Here is a 16,967-nt window from a genome sequence, read left to right on the forward strand (position 1 = left end):
AAAAAGAATATTCCTTTCGCTAATAAGCACAATCTATACTATTAAAACAGAAGGCCCTTTTTTGAGGTGCCCTTCTGTTTCAATAGTAATTACTATTTTATGCCACTGAATTATTTTTAGACTAAGCTTTTGATTAAATATTTTTTTATTTTCCGCAAAACCTCTCAAAAAATCTATAGTTAACAAAAAAAATCTCGCCTGCTGATTCTTTGGAGGCATTTCTGCGATTTTGTTATAACAAAAACAGTATCTAAATATTTCAATTTGACCAATTAAATTGCTATTAAAGCGTAGATCAATGCAGGCAACAGCTCTACGGAAGTTTATGCAGGTTTAGTTTTGTTTGTTTCTTTGTTGTTAGAATATGATTTTGATTTTGTTTCTGTTTCAAACAGAGGAAAAGTATCCCTCGGAGGCGACTAGGGGTGAGTTGTCTGAGAAGATCGTCAGTCACTGATGTGGTTTTTCAAGAACGTCAGTCACTGATGTGGTTTTTCCACAGGAGGTTAAAGGCAAGAACGATGGTCAGGCCAAGAAACCAGTCCAACTGGCTGCTCCTTCTGCTGCGTTGTCATCGGTTAACGAGTTACCGGTTGCTGATGATAGGTCTGGTTCACATTCTGCTCAGGATGCAGCCCTTATTTGGAGTCAAGGAGCTAGGAACTTTGAGAGTGGCAGTGGTAGCTCTCGAGCTGAATTGGATGAATACGAGAGGAGAGGATGGGGAAGGTGTGTCTAAACGGTTGTCTGTGTTCATACAAACGCAGTGTGCATATCTCAGTTATATTTGATGAGTTTTTGAGAGTAAAGCTTTTTTATTGACAACTGGTTTTGATTGATCTCATGATAGATTAGCTTTTTTTTTAGTTTCAATTAAGAGCTTTCAATGCTTATGGTGGGTTAGGTTAAAAGATGAAACTTGATACAGAGTGGGTTCGAGACCTCTTTAGCTACGATTGGTTTTGGCTCTAGCAACGATATGCTTGATGGTTTTTTACTGTGCCCCCTTTGATCTTCCCCAGACCATATATGTAAGTTTTCTTTTTACATACCTTCACAACTCTCATGACATAACTTTAGTTATATAAAGCTTTTAATATATATAAATAATCGTAATAACCATGGCAACTGATGTAATTTTCAGCGTAACCTACAAAAGTTCATACACGGTCTCAAGCAACAAAGTTTTTTTTTCTCAAGCAGCAAAATTAGTTTTCTGAATTTCTATCATCAAGTTAAATAAAATTCCACTTTCATTTTTCAGCATTACAAATATGTCTATTTTTGGTGAAAATATATTGACGTAATAAGTAAAATAATAGTTTTTTAAAAAAAACAACAGAATTATGTTTCTGGTTGCAAATCTACAACAAAAGATTCTCATATTTGAACTAACTCTTAATTTTAGTATTGATTTGTTGGTTTTCTAACTGTTTGCAGAAAAATAAAAATTTCAAAAAGCAACAAAATTATCTTTTTATGTACCGCAAATCCATAACGAAATATCATATTTGAACTATCCCTTAATTTTCTTATTGATTTGTTGGCTCTATAGCTGTTTGCATAATTTTTATTCTATGCTATTCTAATCATATCCGAATATATTGTGTGGAAATTACTTTTAACAGTTAATATAATAGAAACACAATATATTAAAGTATCCATATCAAACTATAAAGTATCTTAAAATATTTTACTTTTTAATAAATTAGAAATAGTTAATGTTCGTCTATATATTTTATGTAAAGATTATCAACGTATATATATGATGTGTATTCAATAATTATTACCGTAGATAAAAGTTTTAAATTTGGTACCCAATGTTTTCAAACGAGATTGGTATCATACTTGGTATACTAATATCTTTTATAATTTCTTATAGAATTTTCAAACGATTTTGGTATCTTTACTTTACATGGTATCTTATAGATTTTGACCCGTCTTTTTTTTTTGAACGTCTGAATCGATTATTATCGATTAATTATGCTATTATAATTAATTGATAATAATCGACTAATTAAAGATTTTGACCCGTCCTTTAAAAGGTAGTAATAATTTTTGTTTAAATTACTATTTTGAAGAATTTAATTTTTATATATGAAGTTTTTTGTAAACATATTATTTTAATATTAATTTAATTTAATATAATTTTGATAATTATGATAAATATTTTTGATTGGCACTGAAATTACATATTTAAATTATTGGTTTGTTTTGACTAAAATGAAAAATAACAAATTAAAATTATAATCCTACCTCAACTTTCAAACCATATATTTTATTTAAGTTTCAAATATTATTTGATTCAAATTAAAATATATAACTGTATATGAATTTTGATAATATATAAAAAGTTTATTATAAATATATTTTATATATTTTTATCATAACTAAATTAAAGAATTATGGTTTAAAAAATATAACCCGCGGATAACCGCAAAATTAAGTAGAACGGGTACAAAATTATTTGTTTGCGGGTTGTACGGGTCAAATTTTTGACCAAAACAAAACTGAAACCTGCGGGTTGACGGGTCAGCGGGCCGGGTTCGACCCACGACCCATCCCTAACCAAACGTATATATACCAGATCAATTTTTAAATTGCCATTATTTAATTAAATATATATTGATTAAGATTTACACACAAATATTATTACAAAAAAATACGAATACAATCACAAAGAAAACATAAATATGAAAACTAAATTTAAAGCAAAAAAATATACCCGTCCTTTTAAGGACGGGTCAGAATCTAGTATATATATATGGAAAACATGGCCAACCCTAAGGATCAATCACATTGTATATAAATGCAAAAATAACTTCATTATAATAACAAATGAAGGATCTAAAAAAGACTTCTAATAAAAGATCATAAAACACACAAGTGAAATTTAGCAAATAATGTTCATAGTCAAGAGAGAACATAATATTAATGTACGCACACACTATAAAGCTCACTAGCAGCAACTAGTTTTCATCATCATTATCATAAGAGACATCAACGTAATTCTTTATTGTTAACTGCTGTAAATAAAAAGCCATCTTAACCAAAGTTAAAATCCTGACCTAGCTTGAGCCCAACCGTAAGCTTCTTGGCCGCTCATCTGTCCTCCTCCACCGCCATTAGAAGCAAGATTTCCGGGCATATTATAAGCGGGAAGTCCTTGGTTCCCGTCGCCTCCACCCCCACCGCTACTCAGCGGGGAACCTACGCCTCCGAGCTGTCCTGGCACCACTCCTCTTTCAGCTGCTTCTTCCTCATCCAAAGGCAATCTCTCGTAAGTCGCATTAGAAAACGTGGCCGCTATTAGCATCACCGGACCAGCTGCCATCAATGGCCCCACCACGCTTCCTCCAACAACCTGACCTTGTCCACTGGCTAAGTAAATGGTTAAACCGGTGGATCCAGGTGGAGCCGGTCCAGGTAAGAAAGAACCTGTTAAAGAAAGAATCTCAAACCTCCCTTGTAAGGCCAATACAGGCGCACCACCAGGGGGAGCTGCAACGGCAGCCGCTGATGGTTGACGGAGTGTGACGTTAGCCACCGTGCCGTTACCGCTCAAGATGCAGATGCCACGTTGGCGCCGCCTAGCGAAAGTAGCTAGGGTTTCGATGACGTCAGTCCCACTAGCTATCTCCATGACATGGCTCTTGAGAGCGTTTGGGGAATCACGCGTGACAAAGATCGGTGGCTTTGGTTTATTCTTGGAACCAGCAGGACGTCCGCGTGGTCGGCGCGTGGGAGCTTCCACGGCTCCTTCACGTGGCTCGTGGTCCTCGCCGCTCAAGTTGTCCCTGTCTTCATCGTTGTTGTTGTTGGTGTTGACTTCTTGGTGATGATGATGATGGTTGTTATGACCTGATGAGTCCATGGCCATGTTCATGGAGATGTGGAGATCTGGTGTCTTTAACTGAGAGGAACTCGGCGGCGTCGTTTCGAGGCCGGAGAGATTCACTTGTCCTGTCCACCATGGATTCGCCATTAAAACCCTAATTACGAGGTTATATCTGATTATATATTCCAAAAGTAAAGCCTTATAGAAATATAAGTGATTGTTTAGAGACGAGAAGATTAGCAAATTCTAATAGAGGAGATAAGATTTTTCAGATCTTGATTTCAAAACACTTTACAAAGTTTTGTGAGACACAAGACAAAGAAAGGTTAAATATAAAAGAACACGACAAAGAATGATGCTAAGCAAGAAAGAGAAAGGATTTTTTTTTTAAAAGAGAAAAGATGTAATGTAGGCAGGCATATGTAGATATAAATTAATATAATATACCGTATAATTATCTATACGAAAGGGAAAACAAATCACCCAACCAAGGGCTGGAGTCTTGATAGAGTGACATACTTTATACTTAGGCAAAAGTCTTATTCCATATAGGATTAGAATATGCATTCTAGGATTATTACGATCGAGATTTTCTTTTGTAAGATGATTATATAGTTTACACTTTTTTTTTTTGAGAAAAATATAGTTTACACTTTGACAGAAATTTTGTCACAATAATGCGTAAGACCAATTTTGTATATATATATCATTAATTGAATTACTTAGCATTACCAGAGTTCTCATGAATACCAAAAAAGTTAAACCATGGTCTTCGAAGATAGTTAAAATATACGTTTTTAATCAGTTATCACCGTATTCTTATTCTGACATTAAGTATTTGATTGGTTAAAGATAATTTTCCTTAAACCTATCATTTTATATCTACTCTATTAAAATAGAGTCCTATTTGAAAATTTCCTTGGCATGTTTTAAATTTGGGCCTATTAAACAATGTTGTGACTAATTATAAAATACACTTTACATATATATGTTGTCATTGCATCTACTAACCTAAGATATAAAATTTAAATTAAATCTACACAACTAACTAAACGTGCATATTATTTTTTGACAAAGGGTTTAATTAAACGTCCATATCAACTTCTCTTATAGAATTAGATCTAACTTAATAATAGCTTACCATCGAACTTATGAATGAGTGAATACAAAACAGAGAAACATAATTTCTTCACATACACTAATCATCATGGGTTCATTTCATCAAACATAACCCTCAATTTTCTGGTTTCTTGAACATGACATATCACATCATATCCTATAGTTTTCGATTGACATTACATAAATAGCATTTCACATTGAAGCACAAAAATCTTACAATTCACTTATCTCCAGCTCAACTTAGGGTTGATTAAAGTTTCAAAAAAAAAAAAATTAGGGTTGATTATCGTCATTATTTGTCCGTGTACATTAGCTTCTTCAATCTTTTCATCATATGTAGCAGCAGGTGAAGAAGACGATATGTGAAGAATTGGAGAATATTCGTATTTGTTTCCAAAAAAATTTAAAGAATATCCTTATATAAAACTTATCCCATGCGAACAAAAATGAAAGTATCCTTTTATGAAGATATTCACTTTGATATCTTTTATAAAATCACAATTAATACAATATAAATTTTATACAATATTCTTTCCCATAAAAATGATATTTAGTATCCAAAAATAAATTCTATTAAAAATTGGAATAAAACAGTGGGGTTTATTGTTAGTTTTGTGGGTAAATTAGCTCACTACATAAGATTGATTTGCCATATATTTATAGGGGAAATTTCAATTCTTATTTTCTCTTTTTACAACTATTTTTATTTTTTCTTACCTTTTTATTTAATGTAAAAAGTAAAATTAAAATTTTATAGGGATATAAATATTTAATTTTCTCTCTCTTTTTGATAACTGTAGAGATCCCAAAAGCTTTCTAGGTCTAAAAACTAATCCCACATGATTCACAAAAATCCGGGTTTTCTTGCCATTTAAGGTGTCCACGGGTGGCTAATGCGACTTGGTTATAAATATTCCATTTTACTATCATGTTTTCCAAACTATATAATAAGAAATAAATGAAATATATACAAAATGATTCATAATTTTTAATATTTATATGTGTAAATACATATTTGCATTAGATAAGTTTCTTAAATAATAAACAACAAAACTATATTGTTCACTTATATAAATTATAATATATTATAAAAATAAAATTATTTGTTAACTAACTACAAATTAAAATATTTATATTCATAGATTAACAACAAATAAAAAATTAGTAATGATTAAAAATAGCTCATTATATACGAATAACACTGAATAAACATAAATAATAAATTTAAAATGATTACCAATTATTTTTTTTCTTTATTTTTAATAGTATAAACTAGAGTTTGACCGGCGTGTCCGGGTATTTTTTTTGTCTTTTTGGACAACGAATGGCTATTCTATTACTCAAAATTAGTTTTACATTTTTATAAATTGTTATTGACATTTGTAAACATATATATATATATTATTTAGAGATTGTAGATTTCTACGAACCTATCCAAACCCGGAAGAATCCCACTTAAAAGAAATTTATAATACTCGAATGAAGTTTATTTCAAAATCCAAAAACCAATATTCGAAATAATCAATATGTATCCGACGTGAACATAGATGTAAAAAAACATATTATATATATGTCAAAGAAAAAAGAAAGTATATTATATCCACACATATATATAACACAAAATATAAACCATAAACTTAAAAATCAAATAATATAATCAGGATAATTATTAGGAAGTTTTGTCAAAATAATATCCGCGCATAGCGCGGGTCAGTATCTAGTAGTTTTTTAAGTTAGCGTTATAATTGATGTGTAGGGTCTAGAGCGCCGAGGTTCAACAAATGGGGCGCACGATCGTTTTCCCATTACAATAATTTTTATTTCGAAAGTTGAATCATAAGGTTTTCTTGAATATAAAAACAATATAATATAATATCTAGACTATGTTAATATATTAAAATGAGAATAGTGTTTTCTTTTGAAGTTCATTAATTTGGTGACGAGAGAATATGAATAGTTATATCAAACCACATCACCCAATAGGTAATATCCAAACAAGGACATACAAGAGATCAATGATCAGTTTGTTGCTCAGTTTGTTGCTATTGAATAATAGAATACTCTTGCCATACCATTTTAAAATTAATAATTGGATAGCCAAAGAGATTGAATTAATTAATATCTTATACTGTACATGGTAATTATAAAATTTTGCAGTTTACATATCTTTTATGTGTGTTTTTTTTTTTTTAATATGCTACTTTTTTGTCCTTGAGAAATTCATAAGTCATAACTGGTGGAAATAGACCAACACTTACCTAATAAATGAAGTGAAAAAGGCCGAAGCCCATTGTCGGATTTTGGAAGTTGAGTTGTATCCTACTTTGCTGTTAAAAGCCTGTTGTTTTGGGCTGGCTGATGAATGGATCCAAGTAAGCAATTTTTGTTGTTGTTGTTTATATACCTCGCCAAACTGCTCCAGTTCTTGAAAATATATGCTATTTGAGTTGTAATTTTGATATTTTTGTTCTTTTTATGCAGCTGAATGCTAATTGCTTGACCGAGTTATTCGTTGTTTGATCTCTGTTAAGAACGTGTGAAATGGTTGGATTCAGTTTCAGGTCCCAAACTGTCATAGACATATTGGTGAAAAACATGCGGTTGCGAACGTGACAAGGTTCACGCTTGGTTAATAAACATTCACCAAAACTAACGAGAAATATTTGCTCTGTTTCTTCCTTCTGATTGTGTCTTAAAAACAAAAAGTTCCAACCTTTGTCCAAAAAGTATACATTGATCATGCCTCAAATGATTCTATTACACAACATGGGTACTGATTCTACACTCACTCCCAGTTTTCATGACTATTCTGCCAATCATCATCATCTTCCCTAGGCGGCCTCACCACCAAAAGAACCATCCCCAAACTCTCCTCCACACTCCCTTCCTTCAACACCGATCCTTTCTTCAGCTTCAGCCCATTCTCCTCCGCCACAAGATAGTACCCATCACCACTCTCCACCTCACTCCTCTCCCTATCCACCACCACAAGCAAAGGCTCCTCCTTCCCATCCCAAGGCAGCACCTTCCTATCATCCCTAAAAGAAACCGCAACCCCGCCTCTCCCGATCGCCGCCACCGGCTTCCACGACGGAAGAACCACCCATCTCTTCCACCCTCTCTCCGCCTCAACAACCTTAAAATCCCCTCCAGCATTAATCTCCATCGGAGCTTCGAGAACGTTCTTCTCACCTTCCTCCGCTTTGCAAACAGGTAAAACAACCACAGAGCTCGCTCCTGCCACCTCACCGAACTTTAATCTCACCACAGGAATCGTAACCGCTTTAACTTCCTCTACCTTCACCTTCTCCTCTTCCTCCCCTGTTAGTAAACCGACCGGTTTAATATTCTGTTACGCGGTTTAAAAGTTCGTTACGATTTTAACCAGAAATTACTTAAATACCTCCGTTCAACTCTCTTTCCAGCTTCTTCTTCGCCTTCTCAGACTCAGCCGCCTCCAACGCCAGCTGGAGCATCGACGTCCTCTGCTCCGAGGGGTTCTTGTTCTCCCTGCTCTGCCTATAATACAAGAACGCGAGACAGTCTCCGGGGAGATTGTAATCGAAATCCAACCAGCCGACGTCCCCGCGCCGGCTCGGGTAATCCTTGATCGCACGCGCCAGGTCCTGCGCGCGTTTCGAGTCGAAGCCCCGGTCGATTATGTACGTCGCGGCGGCGACTCGCTGCGTGGTGCTGAGGAGGCGGATCTCGTAGAGAAGCTCGGCGCCGCCGGTGTCGAACGCCGCGATGAGCTCCGGCTCGTGGAGGGACTGGGAGATCGAGTCGCGGACCTGCGTGCCGACGATGAGGCGGTTCTGCTCGATGCTGGAGATTCCGGTGAGCTCCTCGATGTTGGGAGGGGTGAGGCCTTCGGCGTAGAGGGAGGAGATGAGTGGGGCGTACTCGAACCAGAGGGCCAGTCGTCCGGCGAGGATCTCGATTTTTCCGGCGGAGTCGAGGGAGCGGAATTGCGGCGGGACGGGGGAGGACGGCGGGCGGAAGGGTTGGTAGAGGTTTTGGCGCGCCGGCGGGTTTTTGGGGATCATGTTTTGCGGTTTGCGAGACACGTTGGCGGTTATTGGGAGAGTTACGTGTCGTCGTCGGGTTACCGGGTTGGTGGGGAACCCGTGGGTTGTGGATTGTGTGAATGGTGAGAAGAGGGAGGATTTGAGAATGGTTGCTGTGAGAGAAACCATGGTGTGTGTAAAAGTGAGAGGTGTTGCAGAGTGAAGAAGATTGGTAACACTGTCTTATCTCTAGAATCATTGAGATGTTAACCGATGTTTAACCGGATGTAAACCGGATTGGTTTAAAAAGTTCGGATATTCGTTGAAGATTTTTTGGGGGCCACTTGGACGTTTAGGCCTTAGATATTTCTTCTCTTCTAGTGGAGGATATTGATGTTAACATATATCATCGTTAAAATCTCTTAAACAAGTGCTATAATGACTTTTACTCAACAAGCTATGCCATCTAATGACTATGGTTAGTAATTGAAATGGCTAAAATCCTTTCGTTCTTTCATATATCATATGCATATTTGAAGTTTGAAAAAAATTTGGTGGCTACTAGGCAGTAGGTATTAACTCGAATTATAAGTTTCTGTCTTATTTAAATACAGTACAGTTATTTTATGAACTTATCTAGCTTGAAAACGGGCCCTTAACTGATACAACTAGCCCAAAGAACTGAAGTTTTTCTAAATAGGCCCAGTAGAAAATCCATTTTGATCTACAATGGGCCCCCAATGTCGACCTTATTGACACCTGATATCTCAAAATCATTTTTATTCCGAATCGTTTACAAAATGTTTTCAAGCTCCTTTCTCAAATGCGAAGCCAAACCGCAGGAATCATATATTTTTCTTTTTGAACATTAAACTCTACTCATATTGAAGCCAAGGAGCTTCAGTCAACTGCTTTGGATGTTTCCAACGTTCATCATATCCATACATGACCTGCAATTTCCATTTTATAACAAATATCTTACTCCAAAAGATATTATTTGATCCGCAAAGCCGTCCACTAATAGTTTTGCCCAAGAAAACCTAGACACTAGTAAACCATCAGACAAAAAAACCTAGACACTAGTATTTTCTAATACTTGAATATCTATACTATTTAATATTCTCTCCGTTTCAAAAAGATACATATTTAAAAAAAATTCACATATATTAAAAAACACATTAAAATTTAATTTTAAATGCATTGTTTTTTGTGAATAACAATTTTTCATAATTTTTAGTTAGTAAAAATCAGTGAACACCATTAATTGTTTTGAAGTTAACAAATTTTTATTAAATAATACATTAAAAAATAAAAGTGTATATGCAGCCAGAATTAGGAAAATTCAATAAAGTAAGAGAATCATCAATTAATGCTTTTGATATGTCATCTTCAGAAGTACTGGTTCATTCTTCGATTTCAATAGCTTTGGTATTAAAAAGATTGCAAACACATTCTATCATTAATTAACACTTTGAAAATAGTCATTTTAGTTCTTTTTAGTTGAGGATTATCTACCAAAGTACGATTTGAATTTATTAGCCAAGTAAATCAATGATGTTTTGGCAGATTTCTTTTTAATGAATGAAGTTGATCTATCGATCAAAACCTATATGCCGAAACAGGAACAAACCTTACATCTTAGATTCTTAATACCAACCATGATTTCATGAGTGGGGAAATATGTTATTGAGCCGGTCATTTCTAAGAATTCGTATAGAAAAAGTAAACAATAATAAGTTAGATTAGTATATACTTTTTGACCTGAATCATATGTTTAGTAAGTAGTAACTAATTAATTGGTTTGAAATATACCACACATTTCAGCCAAATCACATTTGTGAAACTATATATTTTAATGGTTTAATATGCTTCTTTAAGTGATTTGAATCACATGTGTAAAATCACATTCCCAATAAAAACAGTAATTCAAATGAAGCATGCAAATGAATAGGAGTAATATAAATATACAATTATTGGTTGTGATAAATCACTAAAGTAGTATGTTTTTGTAAAAGCATGTTTTTTTTTGTTGTTTTTCAGAAAATAAATGTGAAAGTTAGATAAGCAATATACACAATTGTTCCACATGTGAACTTTGGTCAGGAATCAATTATTAATTAAAAAAAGTATTGAAAATATGGACATAAGAAAATCACGAAAAGATTTGCGTCTCTTAATTTACTCCAGTTGATCCATTACTCACCGTCTCTCTCTCGAACAATACTTGGGTTCACCCCTGAGGTGAACTTATGAATTCACCTATTTCCTTATTTCAATTATATTACCATAAATATTAATGTCACATTAAATAAACTATAAATTACAAAAAAAGTAAACTTTAAATCATAAACTCTAAATTCGAATCCTAAACCTAAATCTTAGATTTTTAATTTTAAACCATACCCTAAACCCAAACCTATACCCTAAACCCAAACCTATACCCTAAATCTTAAATCTAAATTTAAATCTTAAACTCTAAACTCAAACCATAAACCCTAAACCCAAACTCTAAACCCTAAACCCAAACTCTAAACGCTAAAACCTAAACTTTAAACTCAAAATATAAATCATAAACCCAAATTTTTCAAATACCTTTGGGTTAATGATCATCAAATGTATTTTCAAATACATTTTAGTGTATAGAGTTCGGGTTTATGGTTTACAGTTTGGGTTTAAGGTTTAGAATTTAGGGTTTAGAGTTTGAGTTTAGGGTTTAGAGTTTGGGTTTAGGGTCTAGGATTTAAATTTAGATTTAGGATTTAGGGTATATAGTTTGGGTTTAGGGTATAGGTTTGGATTTAGGGTTTAGGGTTTGGTTTAAAATTTAAAATCTAAAATTTGGATTTAGGATTTGAATTTAGAGTTTATGATTTAAAATTTACTTTTTTGTAATTTATAATTTGTTTATAATGTGATATTAATGTTTATGGCAATTTGATTGAAATAAGGAAATAGGTGAATTTATAAGTTCACCCAGGAGTGAACCTAAGTATTGTTCCTCTTTCTTTTACCTAAACAAAGTCATCTTTCTATACACTGTGTAACACCTTCTCCTATTTCTCTTCCTGTGGTGTGTCTTAAATGGAAACTTGTGATTATACACTGTGTGACTTATATCTCTTTCTCTCTCACGCTATAAGTGAGCTTATAATGTTTTTGCAGCTATATAATTGAGCAACTGTCAACGCATTTTGCTATCCATCTACTCTCTCTATAGTAGAAAAGAAAATACACAAAAAGACAAGAATAGAAATTAAACGTAATAATTAAGAAAAGGAAAGAAATTCAATTTTGATCTCTTCCACTTATATTTCTCATCTTCAAAGGTCTCTTCCTTTTTTGCAGGTTGTTCCACTTTGCCTCACCATTTCTGCACTACACCATCACCATCAATTTTCTAAAAATCCATCTTTTTGTAGCACCTACCTCACTAGTACCAGGAAGTATTCAAGTCCTCTATCCATCCACTTCAAGTCTCAAGACTAAACCTAATTTTATCATCTTTTTATGAGGTACTAAAAGCCTAATTTCTTCTGCCCTAAAGCTTTCAAAATCAAGAAAAAGAACCCTAATCTCTCCAACCCTAGTTTGGATACATATCTTTTTAAGTTATGGATCTGATCTCTCAAGAGCACAATAACAAGAACCCTAATACCGTTCTCTCAACACGACCTCCTCCTCCTTCTTCTTCTTCTCCACCTTCCTCTAGCCGCTATGAGAATCAGAAACGCCGTGATTGGAACACTTTCTGCCAATACCTTAGAAACCATCGTCCACCGCTCTCTCTACCGTCTTGCACTGGCGAACACGTCCTAGAGTTTCTCCGTTACCTTGACCAGTTTGGCAAAACCAAAGTCCATCACCAAAACTGCGCTTTCTTTGGCCTCCCAAATCCTCCGGCTTCTTGTCCTTGTCCTCTCCGACAAGCTTGGGGCTCACTTGACGCCCTTATCGGCCGTCTCCGTGCCGCCTACGAGGAACACGGTGGAGTTCCAGAGACTAGCCCTTTTGGCTCACGTTCAGTCAGGGTTTTCCTCAGGGAGGTTAGAGATTTCCAGGCTAAATCTCGTGGGGTTAGCTACAAGAAGAAGAGGAAGACGGTCAATAACAAGCAAATAACTCAATCGAGTTCGCAGCCGCCTCTAAAGCCACAGCAGCAGCAGCCAGGTCAGTCACGGATGGCTAATTATCACCATGGGCAGCTTAATGATATCGTACAGCTTCAATAGATGTACGCTCGTATCTAGCTATTTATACGCACCAACCTTTGTATTTGTGTAATGTAATATCCCTACTTTGTATTTGTGTAATGTAATATCCCTACTTCACTCCATCCACCGCTATTGTTTTTTGAACTATTGTTTTGTCCTTTTTTTATACTTGAATTGTTATTGTTTTGTCTTTTTACTAACAAAGGAATCATATACTGTATACATTTTTCTCTCTTTTGAGAGTGTCCACATCAGCAATTTTTAAATGGTTGTGGATCCCACGTTCTGTCAGGTTTATTTGATCGTAAAAGGTTTGCCGTTTGGTTTGGTTTGATTTGGTTCTCCACGTTTGGTCCAATAATTAAGTGAAACTGTGCGTTTTGTTTTGTGCTCCAGTCGATTAGGGCTTCATTTTTGTTCTTCCACGTTTCAAAGTCGCTGTCTCCGCTTTATCTTCAACTAGTATTTTGGCCCATGCTATGCATGGGCATAGTTGTAATATTTAATATTTTCCAATCTTTGTTTTAACACAGCATATTTTTCCAATCTAAAATTTTAGTTAAACACACATATTGTATGATCTGAATCAAATAATTTAATATTATTAGTTATAAACAAAACATTGATATAATAAATGTTTATGATTGAAACTGTTAGAATAATAAATTACAGTGTGTTACCGTACAACTTGCAACAGACCACGCAAAACATGTTTATTAAGTATAACAAATGCATGAAAAGTATCATGTTAAACAACAAAAAATATAACAAATCCATAGATAATGACAAACAGTTTATAAAGAAAATGTGGATATATATTTTTAAAATTTTATATGATTATATTTGTTATTAAAAAAAGAGATCAGAGCGTGACAGAACCAATTACAATCATATGCATTTGTTCACTTTTATTTTCAGATGAAATGAAACGTAAATCCACTCGACTCAAAACAACAAACAACAATTTTTATTTCCTTCTCCTACCGACGTGTTGACCTCCTTCTTTTAAAAGAAATGAAGCTACAAAAACATGCTTGCGATGGATGAAATATCAAAGAGATAAAGCAACTGTAAATAACCTGGCTCGAAAACAAAGTTTAGACTCCAGCAACCATTGATAGCGCCTCCACGGTGTTCATCATAATCCTCACTGATCTATGCAAATTTTGAAATAAAATGAATCAATATAAACTTGTAATCAGAATTCAATATAAAAGAACTGTAAATAATGCATGCATCTAAATGTTCGATGAACCGAAATATTTATAGAATAGAAGAAATGATCTATCAGACAATCCCCAAAAGTTTTATAGACATTCTGGGCATTGCGAATAGTAAAAACGTGTGGGGTTATATATAGTTTTATCGTGGAAAACTGAAAAAAATTACAAAGATGGTGGAAGATAGAAACAGTAGTGGAGATAGTGGAAATAAAACAGTTTTATTCAGTTGTTTTAAAATACGTTTGTGAAAGCAATTTTTAAAAAAAGAACTGTTTAATTTTTGAAAAGAAAACACGTGTCAATCACTTGACTTCTGTTTTATAGTATAAAAAAGATTCTTCATCTGCTAATAAATGTTATTGTCATTTAACCCGAAAACGTTGTCGACCTCTCTCCGTTTCCTTCATCTCAAATCTATAAACTGGGAGAGGGCTGGGAGTTGAATGAACCTTTGAAAACACTCTCAGTTAATCTCCTTCATCAAATGTAGAAAGAATCTTCGAAAATGTCTTCTTTAGATGCTGTTGTTGGGCAATCGGTCGATCGTAGCAGTTCATTGTTGCTCGGCATCTCCATTTTCTGGGCTAAAAAAACATCAAGAAGCATGGCGAATTCATGGGAATCATTCTACTTCTCCTTGATGAAAAGGTATTTTTTTTTCCTTCAAGCATCTTATATGCGATATCAATTTTGTTTTATAAAAGCCCGGTGATCTAAATTTGATCACTACGTTTGCAGTTAATCCAAAATTTAATTGTCTGCTAACTTATCTGATGATATCATCTGATTCCAGCTTAGGATGTTCACTAACGAGGAGAAGCTTTCCCATGTACCCATACCAAGAAGGGATAAAAAAAAGAAGGAACTTGTCTCAAAAGGAAATCTAATCAAATTCATCTCCAACTCTAATGAGCAGGTAACATTCATGGTTCCAACAATGTTTAAAATGTGTTTCTGTTTGAGATAAGAATTTTAAAAGTTAATATATGATCTTGGTGAAGACACAAAAAGCTGATTTTATTTGCAAGGATCAGATTATTGAGGTCCTGCAACAAAATGTTTTTTTGTGTTGTTTCCAGGAAGAAAATGGTAGTTTATTCATAGTGGAGACATTACAGTACTCAACTCGAGAAGTAGACGTGGTGGTACTATTGTGGCTGAGAGGCATCAGGTATGGAAGAAAATACAATGAGACTGCTGAAGTAACTTTCCCAAGAAACGGAAAGTACATGCGAAAGAAGCGAAGACAAGTTGTATGAAAGGTAAAGGAGGGCCAGAGAATGGTCAATGTAGTTTCAGGGGAGTTAGGCAGAGGATTAGGGGCAAATGGGTTGATGAGATTAGAGAGCCTAATCGAGGCAGTAGGCTTTAGTTTGGCACTTTCCCTACGGCTGAAAAAGCTTCTTCTGCTTATGAAGAGGCGGCTAGGGTCATGTATGGTCCATTGGCGAGGCTTAACTTCCCTCAGAAGCCAGTGTCTGATGTTACGAGTGGTTCGAGTCAGTCTGAGGTGTGCACAACTGGGTCTCAGGGCGTGTTCAAATGAAAACAGAGGATGCAGATTGTGAGTCTGAGCCCTTCCTGGGTGAAGCTAATCTGTTGGAGAATGGTGTGGAAGAGATGAAGAGGGACGTTAAAGTAGATGCTCCGAGCACATATTGGCTGAGTGAGTTTGAACAGATAAACAGAAGATGCATGAGATTGTTATAGAAACCTGTCAGGAACAGCCAGATTCACTGTCTGTTGCAGATTATGTGGTGGCTAGAGGATTTGGATCAGTGTAAGTGGGACCCGTCAGAGATGTTTGATGTTTCTGACTTCTGAGCTCTAGGTAAGTTGAATGGTGACATTTTTACAGGTTTGGACCAGGTTTTATACCCGTTTGATGTCGCAGGTGGGTTGTCTGAAACAGAGGAGCAGCAAATTCAAGGCCTTGACTTTAGTGAGTTCTTCGATCTGGAGATGCAGGATGATAATGAGTTCTTCGATCTGGGTTTCTTGAATCTGCAAAACTGAAACAATGGGTTGCAGTTGGTCGCATTGTTATTTGCCTTAATCTCATCGTGACTCTTGAGATTATAGATTTTAATGATATAGAGAATCTCACAAGACTGTCAAAATGGAATTGTATATAGAGAGATGATGTTTCATATAACAATATTGTAACAGAAACACATAAAACTTACTACACTGTTTGTTTTTCATTTTGTTAATCTTTCTTGTGAGCCAAACATGAAGCTCAGAAATTTATATGTTTATATTAGAGCTTTAGTGTATGAAGGATTTGATGGACGTTAATGTATGTGAATGAATAATAATGGTTTTACCGAATACCATTAACATAAAATCATTTCTTTGTTTTTCTGGACAACACATAAAAGCATTTCAAAAGAGCCAATTCACAACAACGGTTTTCTTTCTCACTAATGTTACCAAACCAGATCCAAAGAGAAATTGTGCTAAACTACAAAGATGAAGAGGTACTAATGCTTGCTAAGTCATAACTCAAACCTTCCACAAAGAAAACAGGCTTCATGTATTCACTAAGAACTCAGAATATGACATATTT

The 16,967-nt window shown here is 34.7% G+C and overlaps 4 protein-coding genes, 1 long non-coding RNA gene and 1 pseudogene across 5 annotated transcripts; 4 read left to right on the top strand and 2 right to left on the bottom strand.

The window, feature by feature from the left end:
- Window positions 1-36: 36 nt before the first annotated feature.
- LOC130495938 (homeobox-DDT domain protein RLT1-like) lies at window positions 37-2,727 on the top strand. The gene is made up of 4 exons (XM_056987582.1): window positions 37-331; window positions 396-425; window positions 503-729; window positions 905-2,727. Exons 1-4 carry the CDS (start codon window positions 299-301, stop codon window positions 921-923), a joined length of 309 nt encoding a protein of 102 aa, XP_056843562.1. The 5' UTR covers window positions 37-298; the 3' UTR covers window positions 924-2,727.
- Window positions 2,728-2,867: 140 nt separating this feature from the next.
- LOC130495654 (AT-hook motif nuclear-localized protein 19) lies at window positions 2,868-4,166 on the bottom strand. The gene has a single exon (XM_056987081.1). The coding sequence runs from the start codon at window positions 3,983-3,985 to the stop codon at window positions 3,056-3,058; it is 930 nt and encodes a 309-aa protein (XP_056843061.1). The 5' UTR covers window positions 3,986-4,166; the 3' UTR covers window positions 2,868-3,055.
- Window positions 4,167-7,619: 3,453 nt separating this feature from the next.
- Window positions 7,620-9,194, bottom strand: LOC108809534 (rubisco accumulation factor 1.2, chloroplastic). Its single transcript, XM_056988090.1, has 2 exons — window positions 8,361-9,194; window positions 7,620-8,278 (listed from the first exon to the last, which is right to left on the bottom strand). Exons 1-2 carry the CDS (start codon window positions 9,151-9,153, stop codon window positions 7,743-7,745), a joined length of 1,329 nt encoding a protein of 442 aa, XP_056844070.1. The 5' UTR covers window positions 9,154-9,194; the 3' UTR covers window positions 7,620-7,742.
- Window positions 9,195-12,129: 2,935 nt separating this feature from the next.
- On the top strand, window positions 12,130-13,314 carry LOC130495907 (protein LIGHT-DEPENDENT SHORT HYPOCOTYLS 2-like). The gene has a single exon (XM_056987506.1). The coding sequence runs from the start codon at window positions 12,576-12,578 to the stop codon at window positions 13,191-13,193; it is 618 nt and encodes a 205-aa protein (XP_056843486.1). The 5' UTR covers window positions 12,130-12,575; the 3' UTR covers window positions 13,194-13,314.
- Window positions 13,315-14,776: 1,462 nt separating this feature from the next.
- On the top strand, window positions 14,777-15,315 carry LOC108810338 (uncharacterized). Its single transcript, XR_001943048.2, has 2 exons — window positions 14,777-15,046; window positions 15,192-15,315. It is a non-coding gene; the product is annotated as an uncharacterized LOC108810338 (long non-coding RNA).
- An 8-nt stretch (window positions 15,316-15,323) lies between these two features.
- LOC108810337 (dehydration-responsive element-binding protein 2A-like) lies at window positions 15,324-16,679 on the top strand (annotated as a pseudogene).
- The last annotated feature ends 288 nt before the right edge of the window (window positions 16,680-16,967 follow it).

This window comes from Raphanus sativus, chromosome 6 (genome assembly GCF_000801105.2).
Source record: "Raphanus sativus cultivar WK10039 chromosome 6, ASM80110v3, whole genome shotgun sequence".
NCBI classification, from domain to species: domain Eukaryota; kingdom Viridiplantae; phylum Streptophyta; class Magnoliopsida; order Brassicales; family Brassicaceae; genus Raphanus; species Raphanus sativus.

Coding starts and splice junctions, on each gene's coding strand:
- LOC130495938 (XM_056987582.1), top strand. CDS start 299: ATGCAGGCAACAGCTCTACGGAAGTTTATGCAG. Junction 332..395: donor CTCTACGGAAGTTTATGCAG/GTTTAGTTTTGT, acceptor TGTTTCAAACAG/AGGAAAAGTATCCCTCGGAG. Junction 426..502: donor TCCCTCGGAGGCGACTAGGG/GTGAGTTGTCTG, acceptor GTTTTTCCACAG/GAGGTTAAAGGCAAGAACGA.
- LOC130495654 (XM_056987081.1), bottom strand. CDS start 3,985: ATGGCGAATCCATGGTGGACAGGACAAGTGAATCTCTCCGGCCTCGAA.
- LOC108809534 (XM_056988090.1), bottom strand. CDS start 9,153: ATGGTTTCTCTCACAGCAACCATTCTCAAATCCTCCCTCTTCTCACCA. Junction 8,279..8,360: donor GGAAAGAGAGTTGAACGGAG/GTATTTAAGTAA, acceptor GTTTACTAACAG/GGGAGGAAGAGGAGAAGGTG.
- LOC130495907 (XM_056987506.1), top strand. CDS start 12,576: ATGGATCTGATCTCTCAAGAGCACAATAACAAGAACCCTAATACCGTT.